General features: G+C 44.9%; 2 protein-coding genes across 4 annotated transcripts in view; one reads left to right on the top strand and one right to left on the bottom strand.

The window, feature by feature from the left end:
• KIF19 (kinesin family member 19) overlaps positions 1-8,762 on the top strand; it is a 63,015-nt gene extending 54,253 nt beyond the window's left edge. The window contains exons 14-20 of the mRNA XM_072112529.1: positions 200-321; positions 555-724; positions 1,004-1,109; positions 3,903-3,987; positions 4,923-5,323; positions 5,469-5,619; positions 5,958-8,762. Of these exons, the coding sequence (XP_071968630.1) occupies positions 200-321; positions 555-724; positions 1,004-1,109; positions 3,903-3,987; positions 4,923-5,323; positions 5,469-5,619; positions 5,958-6,121 (1,199 nt within the window). The 3' untranslated portion in view covers positions 6,122-8,762. The remainder of the gene's footprint in view (positions 1-199; positions 322-554; positions 725-1,003; positions 1,110-3,902; positions 3,988-4,922; positions 5,324-5,468; positions 5,620-5,957) is intronic.
• BTBD17 (BTB domain containing 17) lies at positions 8,521-20,069 on the bottom strand. 3 transcript variants are annotated; one of them, XM_072112532.1, is made up of 3 exons: positions 20,046-20,069; positions 11,072-11,342; positions 8,521-10,831 (listed from the first exon to the last, which is right to left on the bottom strand). In XM_072112532.1, the coding sequence occupies exons 2-3, from the start codon at positions 11,290-11,292 to the stop codon at positions 9,751-9,753; spliced, it is 1,302 nt and encodes a 433-aa protein (XP_071968633.1). In that variant the 5' UTR covers positions 11,293-11,342; positions 20,046-20,069; the 3' UTR covers positions 8,521-9,750. The 3 variants fall into 3 exon arrangements, with proteins under 3 accessions (XP_071968633.1, XP_071968631.1, XP_071968632.1); XM_072112530.1 differs by lacking the exon at positions 20,046-20,069 and adding an exon at positions 16,063-16,243; XM_072112531.1 differs by lacking the exon at positions 20,046-20,069 and adding an exon at positions 15,655-15,712.
• Between the last annotated feature and the right edge of the window lie 522 nt (positions 20,070-20,591).

The raw sequence follows: 20,591 nt of genomic DNA, 5'->3' as shown, positions 1-20,591 counted from the left end.
GAATATGAAGGAACTTTCTCAACAAGAATCAAATGTGGGTGGGTGACCATCTTCTTGACTTGAGCCACCTGGTTTTCATAGATGATATAAGGGTCGGATGGAAGTAGTTCTAGTCTCAACGGTGGAGATTTAGAGCAGTTTCCAGGCCATCAAATGGTTGACCAAACAAATCTTTCCTGAATGGTTCCTTTGTTTGTAGAACACAACCTGGCTATCCCTCCCCGCCTCGAGGACTTGTATGAGCTTTACCTTCGAGAGCTAGAAGAAGGCACTTTAGACCGAATCACCATAATTGACAGAGCATCTGTTATGGCCTTGAAGGTAAGTAAGGCTAAGTCATGATTGGGCAGTCTTTTATCTTTAGGTGGACCATGAATAGGACCATGTCCCTCAGCTCCTTGAGAAGGACATTTTTGTTCTACCTCCAGGAGCTAGAAAAAATAAGCAAAGTCCTGATCCAAGGACATCAAGCTGTTGGTCAACTTATGACAATGAGATCTGAAGTTCCTTCTCCCACAACGTCTTGTAATGTCTTCTTTCTCCACACTCTGCAGGACAGCCAGAACTCTTTGCCGAAAATCCCTCAGATCACAGCAGAAGAGACATCCCAGGAACCAGACTCGGACCAAGAGAGCGTCCGGACGTTTGGATCGGACAACAGGAATCTGAATCAAAGAGAGTCCTACAGAAGAATACTTCCTCGACTCCTCTCCGAGACAGAGAGGTTGGATAGTTTTTGTTCTTTACCCTTGATTCTCTTATGTTTTTGGACAGTCCATTATCGGCTTCAGGACTGGCATCTAGGGTCCGTCCTCCTCATGCAGGAGATAGAGTCCAGTGATGGATCTCCTTGATGTTCTTCAGTTGATGCTTAGCTGGTCAATTCAGTAGAGTCATGTTTTTTAGCAATGTCTTTGTGTTCCCAGCATCTGCTCAAGTTCCTGATTCTTATTGGATGTAAAAAGGTTTAACTCTTTATGTCTTCTTTTTTTTTTTTTACCAGTGATGCAAATAAAGTGTTTAAAACCAGTCCCCGCGCCAGGATGATTAAAAACTCTACAGTGGTGACTCCGCCGCCAATACACGTGAATGGCATGGTCAGCAAGGAGGTAGGTGGGGGACATTGGATGAGTCTTATCTTCTCATTATTCTTTGCGGTTTGGATAAGGGTTCTGTAAGCAAATTTGCCAAAATGTCAACATATGGTCATGGAATTGGCTCAGTGTCTACTTCATGTATGAGCCCAGTCTGTCAGTGGCTCAGTGTCTACTTCATGTATGAGCCCAGTCTGTCAGTGGCTCAGTGTCTACTACATGTATGGGCCCAGTCTGTCAGTGGCTCAGTGTCTACTACATGTATGAGCCCAGTCTGTCAGTGGCTCAGTGTCTACTACATGTATGGGCCCAGTCTGTCAGTGTCTACTACATGTATGAGCCCAGTCTGTCAGTGGCTCAGTGTCTACTACTTGTATGGGCCCAGTTTAGTGGCTCAGTGTCTACTACATGGATGGGCCCAGTCTGTCAGTGGCTCAGTGTCTACTACATGTATGAGCCCAGTCTGTCAGTGGCTCAGTGTCTACTACTTGTATGGGCCCAGTTTAGTGGCTCAGTGTCTACTACATGGATGGGCCCAGTCTGTCAGTGGCTCAGTGTCTACTACATGGATGGGCCCGGTCTGTCAGTGGCTCAGTGTCTACTACATGTATGAGCCCAGTCTGTCAGTGGCTCAGTGTCTACTACATGTATGGGCCCAGTCTGTCAGTGGCTCAGTGTCTACTACATGTATGAGCCCAGTCTGTCAGTGGCTCAGTGTCTACTACATGTATGAGCCCAGTCTGTCAGTGGCTCAGTGTCTACTACATGTATGGGCCCAGTTTAGTGGCTCAGTGTCTACTACATGGATGGGCCCAGTCTGTCAGTGGTTCAGTGTCTACTACATGGATGAGCCCAGTCTGTCAGTGGCTCAGTGTCTACTACATGTATGAGCCCAGTCTGTCAGTGGCTCAGTGTCTACTACATGTATGAGCCCAGTCTGTCAGTGGCTCAGTGTCTACTACATGTATGGGCCCAGTCTGTCAGTGGCTCAGTGTCTACTACATGTATGAGCCCAGTCTGTCAGTGGCTCAGTGTCTACTACATGTATGTGCCCAGTCTATCAGTGGCTCAGTGTCTACTACATGTATGAGCCCAGTCTGTCAGTGGCTCAGTGTCTACTACATGTATGGGCCCAGTCTGTCAGTGGCTCAGTGTCTACTACATGTATGAGCCCAGTCTGTCAGTGGCTCAGTGTCTACTACATGTATGGGCCCAGTTTAGTGGCTCAGTGTCTACTACATGGATGGGCCCAGTCTGTCAGTGGCTCAGTGTCTACTACATGTATGAGCTCAGTCTGTCAGTGGCTCAGTGTCTACTACATGTATGGGCCCAGTTTAGTGGCTCAGTGTCTACTACATGTATGAGCCCAGTCTGTCAGTGGCTCAGTGTCTACTACATGGATAGGCCAGGTCTGTCAGTGGCTCAGTGTCTACTACATGTATGGGCCCGGTCTGTCAGCGGGTTAATGTTTACTACATGGAAAGACCCGGTCTGTCAGCGGCTCAGTGTCTACTACATGGAAAGGCCCGGTCTGTCATTGGTCAGCGGCTCAGTGTCTACTACATGGATGGGCCTGGTCTGTCATTGGTCAGTGGCCCAGTGTCTACTACATGGATGGGCCCGGTCTGTCAGTGGTCAGTGGCTCAGTGTCTACTACATGGATGGGCCTGGTCTGTCATTGGTCAGTGGCTCAGTGTCTACTACATGGATGGGCCAGGTCTGTCAGCGGCTCAGTGTCTACTACATGGATGGGCCCAGTCTGTCAGCGGCTCAGTGTCTACTACATGGATGTGCCAGGTCTTTCATTGGTCAGTGGCTCAGTGTCTACTACATGGATGGGCCCAGTCTGTCAGCGGCTCAGTGTCTACTACATGGATGTGCCAGGTCTTTCATTGGTCAGTGGCTCAGTGTCTACTACATGGATGTGCCAGGTCTTTCATTGGTCAGTGGCTCAGTGTCTACTACATGGATGGGCCCGATCTGTCATTGGCTCAGTGTTGTCTACTACATGGATGGGCCCGGTCTGTCATTGGTCAGTGGCTCAGTGTCTACTACATGGATGGGCCCAGTCTGTTAGCGGCTCAGTGTCTACTAAATGGATGTGCCAGGTCTTTCATTGGTCAGTGGCTCAGCGTCTACTACATGGATGGGCCCGGTCTGTCAGTGGCTCAGTGTCTACTACATGGATGGGCCCGGTCTGTCAGTGGCTCAGTGTCTACTACATGGATGGGCCCGGTCTGTCAGTGGCTCAGTGTCTACTACATGGATGGGCCCGGTCTGTCAGTGGCTCAGTGTCTACTACATGGATGGGCCCGGTCTGTCAGTGGCTCAGTGTCTACTACATGGATGGGCCCAGTCTGTCAGTGGCTTTCACAATGATTCATTTATGGGATATACATTGGTTTTTAGGGTGGGCTCCCATAGATAGTTGAATGTGCAGAAGGGTGGGAAGACCCTTATTCATTCTGGAGTAACAGCCCACAGAGATGGAGCCATAAATATTTATACTACATTAAACTTAGTGACTACAATTGCCCTTTAAGCTTTAAAACCCCATTTTCTGAAACTGTGTTGGGAAATTTTGGGAAGCATCATCTCTTATACGTGAGAGGAGCATCTCCAGAGAGCAGGACCCAGAACTGTTCTGATACATTGATATCAATGGATACCGTGTAATACTCCGCTTCACCTGTGGTGGCGCTGCAGGGAGTTTTTACACTTGGCGCCCCCTCCAGTCTGATCCTTCTTACATTATGTGACAATAATAAGTTGCTTCTGATTTTATTGATTTTGATATTTTGGTTTCAGTCGTTTCCACGTGACAATCTGTTGAGAAGTCACCACATCAGCTCCTCTCCGGACAGCAGTGACAAGGTGGCGCTAACACGGAAGGGTAAGTACGGGGAGTCAAAAGGGTCACACATCCACCGCTTATACACACTGCACTATATTGAATCGTCCATTTCCTGCGCTGGGGCGTGTCCTCACACTGCTGTGCTCTGTGCTCTCTGCAGAAAGTGTTAGGTATTGACCCTGCAGAGATTTGTAATCATACCATTGTGCATGTTGTTGTTATTAGCAGCAGGACTGTGTAAAATGGATTTGTATTCCACTATTGTAGCTTTTGCAAGTGACCTGGGGGCATGTCCTTACACTGCTGTGCTCTGTGCAGCCAGTGTTAGGTATTGTTCTTTGAAAAATGTGTAATTATACCATTGTGTATGTTATTAGCAGCAGGACTGTGAAAAAATGGATTTGTAATTCAGGATTGTAGCTTTTTCAAGTTCCCCGGGAAGCATGTACTCCATGTGATGAATTGCTCCATGTAGACGGCTAAGCGCACAGCTGTGTGAGGACACACCTCATAAATCTGCCTCTGGGTCACTAGGAGAAGCTACACTCCTGAAATAGATATCCATATTTCACAGTCTTGCTGCTACTATCAACACAGCACACAAAAGTCTGATTACACGTATATCCAGGAACAATTGGTTGTGGAGAGTACAGAGCACAGCAGTGTGAGGACATGCCCTCAGTACAATTTGGAATATAAATCCATATTTCACAGTCCTGCTGCTACTAAAAACACGCAAATAGGTATGACCACACATCGTTGAAGGACAATACCCAACACTGGCTGCAGAGAGCACAGAGCACAGCAGGGTGAGGACACTCCCCTAGTATAATCCTGCTATATAAATCAATCGTGTATGGTATTAGCATAACTGTAGGGAGAGTATTTTGTGTAAGACCATAAGTGGACCCTGAGATGTGCTAGAACATTGGGTGGTGACCATTTGAGGAAACTTTTTGAATTTATTTTTCCAGAGAAAAAAGAAATTCTTAGCAGCATTAAAAGTATTTCGGTGAAGGCAGCCAGAAGACGTTCCCGGGTCATAGAGGGCGACCGTCTACAACCGCTTCAACCCATGAAGGAGAGGAGCAACCTGTCTGTCCATTCTCTGAGCGAGAGTGAGGACAACCCATTCAGAGATCAGCCAATAGCAAACTCTCCACTCCACCACGCAGCCAGCGAAGACAACCTCTCCACCAGCACCGGCGAGATGGTGGTGGCCCTAGCCAGAGGAGGCAACCAACCGAGAGATTCACCAGGTCTGTGGAACCAAGCACAGAAGAAAGGAGCCCAGAAGTTGGAGAAAAGGGAAGAGTCTTTAGAAGTTAAGCGAAGAAAGAAGAGGTCAAGGTCCTTTGAGGTCACCGGCCAAGGGGTAAGCGAAGGCCTTTGGACATCAACCACGATAGAGAAGGGGTGTGGTGGTCTTCTTCTGTACAGGTTGCAATGGAGAATTGCTCCTCAGGCTTCCAGGTTTTGTCACCCTACGACTCACGTATTGTTCCTTCTTATCTGTCTAGTTGGTGCGACCAAAGAACCATCCTTCTCGAAACAGAGCCCTGGAGAGCAACTCCGACCACAAGATCCAAAGCCACGCCCCTCACAACATCAACAGCCGCGGGAAAATGGTGCTACCCATAGCACAGGTCAAACTTCCTCAGAACCAAGCTGGTGGGTGTCATGTGACGTTCGGGTGGAGATACGTGACCCCATTAGTGTTTTTGGAGGTGGTCCTGGTGTTCTACTCATAGTTTTGGTCCACTACTGGTCCTCATCTTCTGGATTGAGGGAATAAGAACAAGTTTTGGACCCCCTTTACTAGTTTGGTATCTTCTAATATTCCATAAGTAGAGTTGTGGGACCTAGTAGCTAGAAGATGTCTCTAGCACCTAGGTCAAGGAATTGTAGTAGGACCGGGGTCCCATCAGCGTGACCACCAGTGATCGGGATCATAGGGTAGAAGTAGTAGAGTACTAGACCCTTTTTAACGTTGTCTTCAATCCCTACAGGGAACATGGCGAAATCTGGAGACCACCAAGGAGCAGGATCCCAACACAACCAACCCGGCAACTCCAAGAAGCAAATCTCCACCAACCAGCGGCCAAGATTCAACTACAACACGGGCAACGCTGGGGTCATCCATGGGAAGGAGATACGGGTCCGAAAATACTAACAGGTTTGGGATGTTCCTTCAAAAACCTAAGGAGAGGTTGTCCTATCTATGCCACAGATCCAACACGGTTTTGCTCAAAGAAGGTCAAAGTTGCAGGAGGGCGCGTTGTATTCTGGAAGATATTTCCAAGGTTCATCACCTTGACGGAACGTTATCGCAACAATTGCTATGGAGATACCAATGTCCGGTGGACTTGGTTGCTGCTACTTAGACTTGGCCGCCTCCCTCTTCCGCAGAGTGCCTGCTTCTCATTGGATGTCACAATCATTTTAAGGCAACAATTTATACAAATCGTATCCTCGTCCTTTGTAGGTTTCTTGTAAAGTTTGTGCACTTTTTTTGTATTATCACTGGATTATTCCACATCGACTGTTGTGTCCCTCCGCTCACCAGGGCTATGACCTTCAATACGGGGCACCGGGGGCATTATGGTATCAGAAGCCCCCGTGCCTATGTGTTGGCGAGGCTGATGGCGCCTCGTATATGCAATGGACTAAAGGTGATTGGGCTACTGGGCGTAGCTCGGGCAACCATTGGCTGAATACCTCTGCAGGGTCTGTGGGACCCCCGTACTATGCAAATTCACTAGAACTTTGCTGTGAATCGTCTATTTTTTTTGTTCACCGTTTTTCCATAGTCTGACACCGAATGGCATTAGCATTGTTAGATCCAGGCTGCAATTCCATCAGGGATATCAATATAAACCCATAAGCCACACTAGACCACCAGGGATATCAATCCGTAAACCACACTAGACCACCAGGGATATCAATATAAATCCATAAGCCACACTAGACCACCAGGGATATCAATATAAATCCATAAGCCACACTAGACCACCAGGGATATCAATCCGTAAACCACACTAGACCACCAGGGATATGAATGTTATACATAAGCCACACTAGACCACCAGGGATATGAATGTTATACATGAGCCACACTAGACCACCAGGAATATCAATATAAATTCATAAGCCACACTAGTCCACCAGGGATATCAATCCGTAAACCACACTAGACCACCAGGGATATTAATATAAGCCCATAAATCATACTAGGCCACCGGGATATTAATCCATTATTCACACTAGACCACAGGGATATTCATGTAAACCCATAAATCATACTAGGCTACCAGGGATATTTATCCATAAGCTACACTAGACCACCAGGGATATGAATGTTAATACATAAACCACACTAGACCACCAGGAATATCAATATAAATCCATAAACCACACTAGTCCACCAGGGATATCAATCCGTAAACCTCACTATACCACCAGGGATATTAATATAAGCCCATAAATCATACTAGGCCACCAGGGATATTAATCCATTATTCACACTAGACCACAGGGATATTTATCCATAAGCCACATTGGACCACCAGGAATATCAATGTTAATACCTAAACTACACTAGACCACCGATATTAATATAAACCCAAAAGTCACACTAGGCCACCAGGGATATTAATATATATAACCACACTCGACCTCCTGGTATGTCAACATAAACCCATAAGCCACACTAGACCACTAGGGATATCAATGTTAATATATAAACCACACTAGACCACCAGGGATATTAATATAAACACAAAAGTCACACTTATCTACCAGGATATTAATATAAATCTATAGACCACACTAGACCATCAGGGATATAATTGTGAATACATAAACCACACTAGACCACCAGGACCACCTTTACCATTCTGCTTAGATATTGCCTAAGTGTTTAAATGAATGGCGGCTAAGTATTGGCTAAATACTTCGGTAAATTGGCTATAATTATAAATCGGCTGTGATATTAAACTCTAGGCCATCAGGGATATTCTACATTAACCACCACAACATCAATCTTATATCAATACATAGTAAATGGACAATATTAACCAGGTGAGGTAGTGTCTTAACCTCCTAGTATGCTGGTAAGTACCGCAGGTAGATACAATTCTATATGATACACAAGTCAATGTAAAACTTAACTTTCCGCCATAAATATGAAGTTATTTTTAGGTTCTCTTAACCCACCCTATACCACCAGGAGTATTATTATAAACACCTACCTAACTCTATACTACCAGGAGTATTTATATTTCACCCCTAACTTTATATCAACAGGGACACCACAGATTTTACAACCAGGAGTATTCATACAAATGCCCAAATCCCCCTATACCACCAGGGATATTAGCACCTGTATTATTAGACATTAAACCATGCAGTGTCATCATAAATAGTAATATTAACACATAAATCTTCATAAATAATCAGTAACTTTATGGATTAGATCCTAAATTTAGCAAAATATTCCTTAAAATTGACCTCTATGCCCCACCGGACCACCAGGGGTATTATTTATTACCATATTATAAGAATCTCACACCATTGTAAACCAATATGTTTTATTATGAAGCACTAAGAACCGGATCTATATTATCCGCTACAGAACGTCCTTACAGCCGTGGCACTTGTATCGTCCTTTCTAGTCGGAGGGGAATTAGGGTCCCGGTAGGTTCTTCTTCATGGTCTGGATCAGAACTTTGTATTCTTTGTACTGATTTTTTTTGTCGTTGTTGTTTGTTGACTGTCTTTTTATATAAATTAAATTGGAATATAATAATCTCGGTGACTTGAGTGGAGTCTAATTTTTACTGGGTCTCAGCACAGACGCCCCTGCTGGTTCAGTGTCTGGGTGGAAACAATGGCCTTCGTCTTGTGGGTCTCCTGATGTTGCTTCTGAGCCGTTACGAAAGTTAAAGTCAATGGGGGTCATTTACTAAGGGCCCGATTCGCGTTTTCCCGACGTGTTACCCGAATATTTCCGATTTGTGACGATTTTTCCCTAAATTGCCCCGGGATTTTGGCGCATGCGATCGGATTTTTGGCCCATCAGCGCTGGCATGCACGCGACGGAAATGGGGGGGCGTGGCCGAACGAAAACCCGACGAATTCGGAAAACCCGCCGCGTTTAAAAAAAAATAAATGTGTCGCGAAACTTGCACTTACCTTCACCAGGTATAGGCCGGTGAATTTCAGGGCGTTCCGGCGGGCCTCGGGGAACTTCAGCGCAGCAGCGCCACCTGGTGGACAGCGGAGGAACTGCCTTAGTGAATCGCCGGAAGACCCGAATCCACCGCAGAGAACGCGCCGCTGGATCGCGAACGGACCGGGTAAGTAAATCTGCCCCAATGTTTCATAACACCCAAGGATGCACAGTTTGGTGGCCACCACAACTTTAAATCTTGGGTGTGTGCACCGACCATTATCCAACTGATGAGTTTGTTATCTTCACTTAGAGATTTCCGAACCAAGGTGATCGTACGGAAATTGGTTTCATCCATGAGTGAAGTCACAAGGACATTCATAGGAGGCCTCATCTTAGAACATTCAATCGAGAAGGCAACCCATCTTCTTGTAGTCTTCCAGAAGATGTTTGAAGGTCTAAAGACTGGTCTGGCATAGGACCTATCAAAATTGGAGTGAAGGTGGTAGATCCAACCCAACCATCTTGGAGATGCATCCAACTGTACCAAAGTTTTTGTCAAGGAGAAGAGTCCATTGTCCATGTCCAGGTTCTGCCCAGACCTTCACAACCAGAGATTAGCTGACTGCATCTCACTTGGCCTTGATTACTGAATGGTAGATAGGTTTGATGATAATATGGAGATGGAGAGAGTTGTCGATCAGATACTCTGAGGTCCGTTTCTGCAAATCGGCATGAACAAGGAAGTCTGACACTTCATCCGTGCTCTGGTGGACGGTGTAGACGTGCTTCACGAACACCTTACCTTGCTGTCTCCTCACTCCAACCAGTACGGTCTTCTGGAACGTGACTCCGGCAAAATCTAGGCCACTCACCGCTGAAGAAACCACCAGCCTTGGTCTTCCGTCTTCTAGACGGTTTGATTGAGAACCACTAGACACCGATTCGGAGTAGACCGGACGGAGACTTACGGGAAGCCATCGTGGAGAGAAGAGCGCATTCCAGGTAATCTTTTTACTGGAGTCATAGCTGCTGGGACCTAGTTGGGTTTGAAAACTAAGGCTTCGATCATCTCTGGCAGGGTTGTTGATGATCCATTGGGACCCCCAGGATGAAGATAGATAATTCCGAGGAATGAACATGCTGCAGTTGACATCAAAATACTTGGCAAGATGAAGAGGTGATGCGGAGTGAAACTGGAAGGCTTGGAAGAGTAGATCCTGGATGAGATGTTGGTATGATGCCAATAACACCGACTGCTTCTGGATTTGAAAAAGTTGACTTGGAGGAATCATGGGGTACCTGATAGACCTCAGAACCTTCTCAATAATGGATATATTTGGGTTGTTACGATTTACCCACTCCTCAACCGAAGCAAACAATTCTAGCTCCGTCTGTAACACCAAATCAGATCTTTGTAGAAGAGACACCATGAGGTCATCACTGACGGTCACCCACTCACTGCTACTCATCACGGTGGAAAGGTTCCAGGCCAAGAACTTGAGGCAGCTCTCCTGCAACGTTTCATCTCCAGTCCCTAAAGCGTAATGGTACCAACTCACTACGTGGCCTTGAGTGGACTCGCTGGCTAGATGGGTCTTCATGTAATCACCAATGCCTTTCTGTAGAGCGGAGACGTGGTACTTGCTGGCCAAGCGATGGAGTGGTATGGCCTGGTTTAACTGGACTGAGATCTCCCCACAGTAGAAATATCTACAAGAGAGACATCGACAGAGAATGAACTTGATGAAAATTGTGGACCCTCCCACTAGACCAAGCTTCTAAGGAAGTAGCTGTCCCTTCTGTTGGCCTTGAGTTCTACAGATTAAGGACCAGTGGAAGACCTTCAAAGGTCCCAGAAGGGTTCTAATAGACATGTTTGAAGATTGGAGGGCTGGAGGCTACTCTCTTAGTTGGGTCGTGGGGTAGTATCCTCTGGTAGTATAAATTTACCTTATGAATTTCTCAAACAGAGCAGCGCACTCGGGGGGCTCCATGAGGGTCACCACACTTTGATTCCCTAGAAGACCCTCGAAGACGTCACTCTGCAGGATAAGCATCAGCTGGTGGGTGTGGATGATCTTCACCTCATCTGAGTTGCTGGTTCGGACACGTAGAGTACTGTCACTGGCGTTGCCGTTCTGGAGCAGCTCCTGGAGTCGCTGGATGACCATGGAGGAGTGGTTGATGATCGCGGCGTCGCCCCCTGTATCAGATTTGTGAGCTGCAGGAGGAAGAAAAAAAATTATTGACAGGAATCATAGATCAACTCTTTGTAGCTTCTAAGTTTCCCTACAGTGCCCCCGCAGGAGAAACATAGTATTGCAGTTAATTTATGTACAAGGCCTATGCATCATTAATGCACAGAGTAGTGCTGGACTGCATAATAATGAAGTAGGGGTGCTGCCGTGTACATACAGGGGTGAACCTACCCTTTCGGCTGCCTGAGGTGAGTTAGATAGTGATAGATGGCAACCTCCATACCCTCCATACCATCTAGTATTAGTAGATAGGTTCTCCATACAGTAATGCTGATCAGATGTATTTTGACTACACCCCTCATGCTATCCCCGATCTCGTTGCAGTGTCTGCTGCCTGAGGCGAGAGGCTCAATTCGCCTTTTAGCAGGTACACCCCTGTGTAAATAGGGGCACTAAATGAAAACTGACTACAGTATCATTAGGGGCGCAGTGTGGAGATGTGCTTACAGAAGCTGAAGATCCCTGGATACCAAATTTATTGGCCATAAATCATGGCCAGAAGAAGTTGTTGTTCTATATCTGTAGGAGAATAATTGTCGTCTGAGAGGGGTCCACCGGGAAGAACCAGGATGAACCAGGTCACCACAGAGAGGGGAGGCAGCAGCGGCCACTATTTTATACAGTAAGTGATGTCTATATTTGCCTGATAGAAGTCCTGCTGTGCAGTTATGTATATTCTGTGCTGGTATATATTTATGTGTGTGGCATGTTCATTGTAGGTATATTTGCAGTACTGCTTATAGGGGGTATATGTGGGTATTGTATATAGGGTGCGAGGATAAATAGTTTTCATGCACCTGGACTTCAGTGTTTCGTATATATGGTGTGAGTGGTCTGTATGTAGTATGTGTAAAGGTGTGTGTAGTTTGTATAAGGAGTGTGTAATGGCAGCATATAAATGTTGTGTGAGTAGAATATATATGATGCTTATGTATAAATGGATATATAGTGTGTGTATGTGTGTATATATGAATATATAGTGTATGTATGTGTGTATATATGGATATATAGTGAATGTATGTATGTGTGTATATATGGATATATAGTGAATGTATGTATGTGTGTATATATGATATATAGTGTATGTATGGGTGTATATATGGATATATAGTGTATGTATGTGTGTATATATGGATATATAGTGTATGTATGTGTGTATATATGGATATATAGTGTATTTATGTGTGCATATATGGATATATAGTGTATGTATGTGTATATATGGATATATAGTGTATTTATGTGTGTATATATGGCTATATAGTGTATGTATGTGTGTATATATGGATATATAGTGTGTGTGTGTGTATTTATGGATATATAGTGTGTGTGTGTATATATGGATATATAGTGTGTGTGTGTGTGTATTTATGGATATATAGTGTGTGTGTGTGTGTATTTATGGATATATAGTGTATGTATGTGTGTATATATGGATATATAGTGTATTTATGTGTGCATATATGGATATATAGTGTATGTATGTGTATATATGGATATATAGTGTATTTATGTGTGTATATATGGATATAGTGTATTTATGTATGTTTATAGGGATATATAGTGTATGTATGTGTGTGTATATATGGATATATAGTGTATGTATGTGAGTATATATGGATATATAGTGTATGTATGTGTGTATATACGGATATATAGTGTATTTATGTATGTATATAGGGATATATAGTGTATGTATGTGTGTGTATATATGGATATATAGTGTATGTATGTGAGTATATATGGATATATAGTGTATGTATGTGTGTATATACGGATATATAGTGTATGTATGTGTGTATATACGGATATATAGTGTATGTATGTGTGTATATATGGATATATAGTGTATGTATGTGTGTATATACGGATATATAGGGGCAGATTTATCAACAAATTTATTACTGGTCAGCTTTCCTGATCACTGCACCCCCCCCCCCCCCTCCCATGGCCACCCTCGCCCCTGGCACCACATGGCTGATAACAGAAAACAAAAGACTGAATTCAACGGCCATAAAATATTTACCCCCTGAGAAGGTAGACGCTGCCCCTCACCACACATTCACAGGACGTGGGTTTTATTTTGATGGCCACATAATCCCCCCTTCAGCCTCATCTCCCCCAGGGTCTCATTTCCATCTGGTAAGTGACAGCACAATAGACCCCCCCCCCCCCCCCCCCCCGCCGGACCCCCTGCTGCCCACCACCCACCCTCCCGCACTATCTGGCACTAAGAGTCACCCGGCAGTGGACAAAGACTCATTGAGGATCCGATCACATAAACAGAAGCTGCAGCCCAGAACCCAATCACACTGGCGGAAAGATGGCACAAAGCGCTGGCGAGGAGATGCCCCCCGCACCCACCCTGCTGTGCCAGGGGGAGGAAAGCTCTATAATTGTTATGTTTTCAAAATGTTTTATTAACTTCCAAAAACAATCTAATATCTATCTCATATCTATCTATCTCTATCCTATATCTATCTCACATCTATCTATCTATCGATCTATCTTTCTATCTATCTATCTATCTATCTATCTATCTCATATCTATCTATCTATCTCATATCTATCTATCTATCTCATATCTATCTATCTATCTCATATCTATCTATCTATCTATCTCATATCTATCTATCTATCTATCTATCTATCTATCTATCTATCTATCTATCTATCTCATATCTCTATCTATCTCATATCTATCTATCTCATATCTATCTCATATATATCTATCTCATATCTATCTACCTCATATATATCTATCTCATATCTATCTCATATATATCTATCTCATATCTATCTACCTCATATCTATCTATCTATCTATATCTATCTATCTATCTATCTATCTATCTCATATCTATCTATCTATCTCATATCTATCTATCTATCTCATATCTATCTCAAATATATCTATCTCATATCTATCTATCTATCTCATATCTATCTATCTCATATCTATCTATCTATCTATCTATCTATCTATCTATCTATCTATCTCATATCTATCTATCTATCTATCTCATATCTATCTATCTATCTATCTCATATCTATCTATCTATCTATCTATCTATCTATCTATCCATCCATCTGTCTCTCTCTCTCTCTCTCTTTCTCTATCAATCTCAGATCTATCTGCTGTATGTCATTTCCTAAATACACACCAAGAAATAAATCTATATTTATTATTTAAAAAAATTGATGAACAATTAAAATAAAAGCTGGAGAAAAAAATATAAACATTCTCCATTTTTGTTATTTTTCCCCAAAAATGTCATTGTGTAGATCTACATACACAGGTTTATTTTTTATTATTTAGGGGGAAAAAAAAGATACATAGATGCAGACAAAACATCGCATAAAGCAAAATAAACTAGGAAAACCCTACACAGAGCAGACGCTTGGATCTAGCACATTGGACACTACAGATTTCTACTCATTAAACAAATGAAAATTAAAAAAATGTTTAAACCCTAAAATATTTTCTATTTTTTTTATTAAGGGAAACCACAATTATAAAAACAGGGTAATTATTTTATCCTAATTATTTATAGAATGTGGGTGACTTGTCTTGGGCAGGATAAGATCACATAGTCCTGGTCCTACCTGGCTGGGGGAAGGCTGAGACCTGTAGTGCACCCCCAGGAGCAGCATCCACCTACCTGCCAGTGCAGTGATGGTAAGTAGTGATACCAGGAGAAGGATCCACCTACCTGCCTGTGCGGTGGTGGTAAGTAGTGATACCAGGAGAAGGATCCACCTATCTGCCTGTGCGGTGATGGTAAGTAGTGATACCAGGAGAAGGATCTACCTACCTGCCTGTGTGGTGATGGTAAGTAGTGATGCCAGGAGCAGCATCCACCTACCTGCCTGTGTGGTGATGGTAAGTAGTGATGCCAGGAGCAGCATCCACCTACCTGCCTGTGCAGTGATGGTAAGTAGTGATACCAGGAGAAGGATCCACCTACCTGCCTGTGCAGTGATGGTAAGTAGTGATACCAGGAGAAGGATCCACCTACCTGCCTGTGCAGTGATGGTAAGTAGTGATACCAGGAGCAGGATCCACCTACCTGCCAGTGCGGTGATGGTAAGTAGTGATACCAGGAGAAGGATCTACCTACCTGCCTGTGTGGTGATGGTAAGTAGTGATACCAGGAGAAGGATCCACCTACCTGCCTGTGCAGTGATGGTAAGTAGTGATACCAGGAGAAGGATCCACCTATCTGCCTGTGCGGTGATGGTAAGTAGTGATACCAGGAGAAGGATCTACCTACCTGCCTGTGCGGTGATGGTAAGTAGTGATGCCAGGAGCAGCATCCACCTACCTGCCTGTGCAGTGATGGTAAGTAGTGATACCAGGAGAAGGATCTACCTACCTGCCTGTGCAGTGATGGTAAGTAGTGATGCCAGGAGCAGGATCCACCTACCTGCCTGTGCAGTGATGGTAAGTAGTGATACCAGGAGAAGGATCCACCTACCTGCCTGTGTGGTGATGGTAAGTAGTGATGCCAGGAGCAGCATCCACCTACCTGCCTGTGCAGTGATGGTAAGTAGTGATGCCAGGAGCAGCATCCACCTACCTGCCTGTACTGTGATGGTAAGTAGTGATGCCAGGAGCAGCATCCACCTACCTGCCTGTGCTGTGATGGTAAGTAGTGATGCCAGGAGCAGGATCCACCTACCTGCCTGTGCGGTGATGGTAAGTAGTGATGCCAGGAGCAGCCACCTTCCTCCCCTCTCCATCCTGCTGCCTCTTCTCTGCTTATTTTGTGCCCTGTCCCCCTTTATATGAGGCGGGGGTCCTCCCGGGTGGTCACTTGTCAGTCATTGGTGCGTCTGCCCCCTCGTCATGGCAACCAGTGTTTGTGCCCAGGAAAGTTCCATTCTCCCCTCCTCTGATGGGATACAATGTATCAGGGAGAGAGACTCATCTGCATCATAGTGACAGCCCATTTATAGGCGCACTCACCCAAATTATTCACACCCCGGCCTGGGAACGACGCTGGAGAGATGGACAAATTATATCTGTGTTTGTACCTCCTCCACATTGTGCAGTGGCTGATAACAGTGAACAATAGCTCATATCCACTCACACAGTAGAGACCTCACTACTATTCCTGCTGCCGGTGTCAGTCCTTACTGCAATGTTGTATTCTATTCCTGATCCAGCTCCACTTGTGTGATGGTCAAGCACATTCCCTGCTGTCTCATTCAGACTCTATGATAGTGATGGACCCGGGCTGCCTAAAGTTGGAGTCTAGGATGCCCCTTTAAATTGAATTCCACTTAAAAGGAAAATTATAAGGAAATCTCCCATCACAATCCATACATTACTCATAGATCCAGGCACCGTGACTGTAGTAATCTTCTTATATTAGTTATCCACGGCCTCCTTCCTTCTAAAATCAACTTTTAAAATTATGCTAATGAATCTGGAGGGCTTTGGGGGGCATTACCAGAGCCCCTCTGTGCTGTAGCTTTACAGGCTGTTACACAAAAGAGCAGAGAACTTTCCCCTTATCACCGTGTGAGATTATATCAGGCAGAGAGAGGGAGAAGAGCTGGGGGGGGGGGGGGGGGACAGTGTATTAGCCTGTGAATCTACTGCATAGAGGGGTTCTGGTAACACCCCAGAGCCCTTCGGGGTTATTATCATAATTTTAAAAGTTGATTTTAGAAGGACGGAAGCCATGGATAACATATAAGAAGATTTTCACAGTCCCGGTGCCTGGATCTATGAAGACAGTGCCTGGTTTATTATGCTTCCTTTAAGAACACACTTCATGTGATTTCCGCTGCCCCCTGATCACTTTGGTGTTAGTTTTATTTAAATCTGTCCACCCGTTAAAAAGATATGGCCCTCAGAAGTTTATATGTGAATCAGCTGATAATACCCAAGGGGGTGGTGACGATTTGGTCTGGGGGGTGTGTCTTTGTCAAGGCCCGCCCATCTTACTAGCATGATCTTTTTCACATGTAATCTTCCCGGAGCCATATCTTTTGAACAGGTGGATGGATTAAAAAGAAACAAACAGTAAAATGATCAGGGGGGCGGAGGACATCCCATGGGGTAGGTCAATCAGCATTTTGTACTTAGTGACAGGTCCCCTTTAAGGATGTTGAACCTTAGATTGATCTTGCATTGTGATATACCATTAATATACCCTATGTAGTGTGACCACCTGTGCTGGGCAAACCTTCCAACCATCCCGGAAAAAAGGGGTGGGGTTAGGGGTGGGGTTATAGGCATGGATTTTACAAACAATGGTCTATGGCGTATGAGAGAGACAAGACGCGTCACAAACATGGGACTCGCCCTGTGCCATTTACATTATGGGAGTAGCATAACAAATTTGGGCGCCCCTTACATATGGCCACCCCTGGAGCCCCCAGGATGGTTCCCATTCCAGCCAATGATGTCTGTGTAATGCATAACACTGAGCAGCAGCCATCGTGTACCGCGGGTGCACACAGGAGGCCGCAGCAGATGGAGCCTCCACCCCGGGGGACAGTCTGGGTCACCTCAGGATCATGGTCCCCTCGCACAGACAGAGCCAGCAGCGAGCTCCGGGACCACCACATCCCATGTCTCTAGCCAGGGGGAATGTCATAGACTGACACTTATCTGCTCTGCCATCAATGCCGCTCTCCAGCAGCGCGTGAACATGGAATCAATTTCCCCTACATGAGCACGAAAGAGAATCCACTGGAGGACGCCCCCTAGACATTCCTATATATTATACATATGTCCTGTTCTTAAAGGGGTCTTCTTACTGCAGAATTTGGGCCATGAACAAGAGCGTCGATACAGAACAGGATGTTACAATGGGGTCTCATTATAAAGGGGTGAATGCTGAGTTGTCAGTAAATGCTTTCTATATTATACTCCAGAGCTGCACTCACTATTCTGCTGCTGGTGCAGTTACTGGGGCTCATTTACTAAGGGTCTGTTGGACACATTCCCGTCATGTTTCCCGAATATTTCCGATTTGCCCAGAATTGCAAACGCGATCGGATTGTGTCACATCGGCGCCGGCTTTCATGCGACACAAATCGGGGGTCGTGGCCGTCGGACAACCCGACTGATTCGGACAAACCGCGGAATTTAAAATTCAAATAGTGTCGCAAAATCAGCACTTACATGCAGCGGGAAGAAGATGGTGAACTCCGGCGGACCTGAGCGGGGAAGCGACACATTCAAGAAATCGGGTGCACGATCTTAGTGAATGGCGGCAGCTCCGAATCCTCATCGGACATTCCGGATCGGCGGACGCAGTGGGATGGGTAAGTTAATGTGCCCTACTTTTGCAGTTCCTGGGGCACATTTAGTATGGACCTTGCACCAGTTTTCTGTTGGACTTTGCATGTTCTTTAAGGTGCAAACTGCTTGCACTGGTATTTAAGAAGTGTCCACGCCACATATGTGTAGGACAAATTTCTGCACTGAAGGAGGCGCTCCGATGCTCAGTCGTACTGTGCGCCACATTTATTATGCAATTTCTTACAGAATTGTGTCCCATGTTTAAAGGGCACCAAATAAAAAGTGGTGCACTCTGTCGGGGCATCGCAGGGGGCGCCAGATTCAGGCAGAACATGCACCAGAAATCCTGAATCTGGCGCCCCCTGCACTATACACAGGACACTGCACATAGCACACACTGGGGGGGGATTTACTAATTCTGGCACAAGGACGGTATCGGAGATCAGTCTTCGGAAAGCACAGCCCGATGTTTTAAAGTGGCGCACGGCTGTGAGTAAATAATGGGTAGACGGTAATAATCAGTCGTGCACCAGAAAAATGCCGAAAAGTGTGCCAAAATCTTAAATGGACTGCGCCTTAATTTTGCTCTCTGACCATTTTTTTCCTGGTCTATTGTGCGCCAAAAAATGCGGCTAAAAATGCCGACAAAATACACATAAATGTGACGGACAATGTGCAAAAGTTAGGCAGCACCCACTTGCGCCAAAATAAGACGGAGGAGTCGGGATAGTCGGAAACATCTGTTCTTTCTGGAGCAAACTCATTATAAATGATCCGCAACAATTCTGCACCAAAAAAAACGTAAGATCCCGGCATTTTTTAAGGCACAGATACGATAATACATGTGCCCCAGTATGTGATACTAAAATGAGAAATGTAAATGTCCTAGTTACGCAAGGGTTAACGCTCCGTCCTCTGTTGCCCTCCATGGCTCTGGGTCCTGCTTACCATTGATCTGGCGCTGTCAGATGTGTCTGTCCTCCGGGCAGTGTTTGTTTCGCCAGCAAAATCAACGCAACCCCAAGCAGACATCTGCTCCCTGTGTCTGTGTGCCAGTGCCCCCCTGGGTGCCAGCTGGTGGGGCGGGCACCCTGCTCACCCACTGTGCAGGACATACAGGGTGATGCATCCTGAACAATCATTTAGTGGGGATCAGACTGAACTTCTAAAACCATTTTTTAATATGATGCATTATAAATGTGACCACTAGATGGCAGAAGTTACCTGGAAAAATGAAACCCACCACCTCCAAGGGAAGACATTATCATCAGCTGCAGCAGATACTTAAAGGTGAAGGGTCTCAAAATCCAAAATTACCTGCAATTAGGTGATTTCAGAGATCTGGGCCGTGTTCAATCTGGTGCCAAGTTTTTATGATGTTATGATTATCCAGATGCTACTTACCAGATATCAATCATTGGCTGTTTAACCCTTCCGTGCTGGGTTATCGTTGTAGCTGTGGCACAAATTTAGTCCCTTTTTTTTTATCCTGCAGCTCAACCCTGTAAGAAAAGTAAAAATCATTTTGTAAATTTATATAGATATCTATAAATGATGCATAAATGATGCAAAAACCAAGCCCTCATACAGTATAATGCAGTTTTTAAGTTTTCTTAAGTCAAAAACTTATGTGACAAAGAAAAAATACTAAATCCTATTAAGACTTTGAGGGGTTAACAGCACTATATAATAACTCAGAGTCTAAACTTACCAAGGTCCTACTTCAAAATACTTCTAATTTGCCCCCACTAGGAGGAGCTCACAGAATAAAGATTTGTACAGCTAGTGAGCTCCCCCTAGTGGCCCCTTTCACCATAGACCCTATAGCTTGCATACTGTTTGCCCCTTGTAATAGTAATTTATTATTTATATAGCGCACACAGATTAGGCAGTGCTGCACAGAGTTTGCCAGATCAGCCTCTGTCCCCAATGGGGCTCACAATCTAATCA

This window comes from Engystomops pustulosus, chromosome 6 (assembly GCF_040894005.1).
Source record: "Engystomops pustulosus chromosome 6, aEngPut4.maternal, whole genome shotgun sequence".
Classification (NCBI taxonomy): Eukaryota; Metazoa; Chordata; class Amphibia; order Anura; family Leptodactylidae; genus Engystomops; species Engystomops pustulosus.
The sequence above is the reverse complement of the archived record's forward strand: the minus strand, read 5'-3'. Positions and strand labels throughout refer to the sequence as shown.

Excerpts from the sequence above, each read along its gene's own strand:
- BTBD17 (XM_072112530.1), bottom strand. The coding sequence starts at position 16,123 with ATGGAGAGGGGAGGAAGGTGGCTGCTCCTGGCATCACTACTTACCATC. Across the intron at positions 11,343-16,062 it reads TACCATCACCGCACAGGCAG|CTCACAAATCTGATACAGGG; the intron begins GTAGGTGGATCC and ends TTCCTCCTGCAG. Across the intron at positions 10,832-11,071 it reads CTGTTTGAGAAATTCATAAG|ATATTTCTACTGTGGGGAGA; the intron begins GTAAATTTATAC and ends TCTCTCTTGTAG.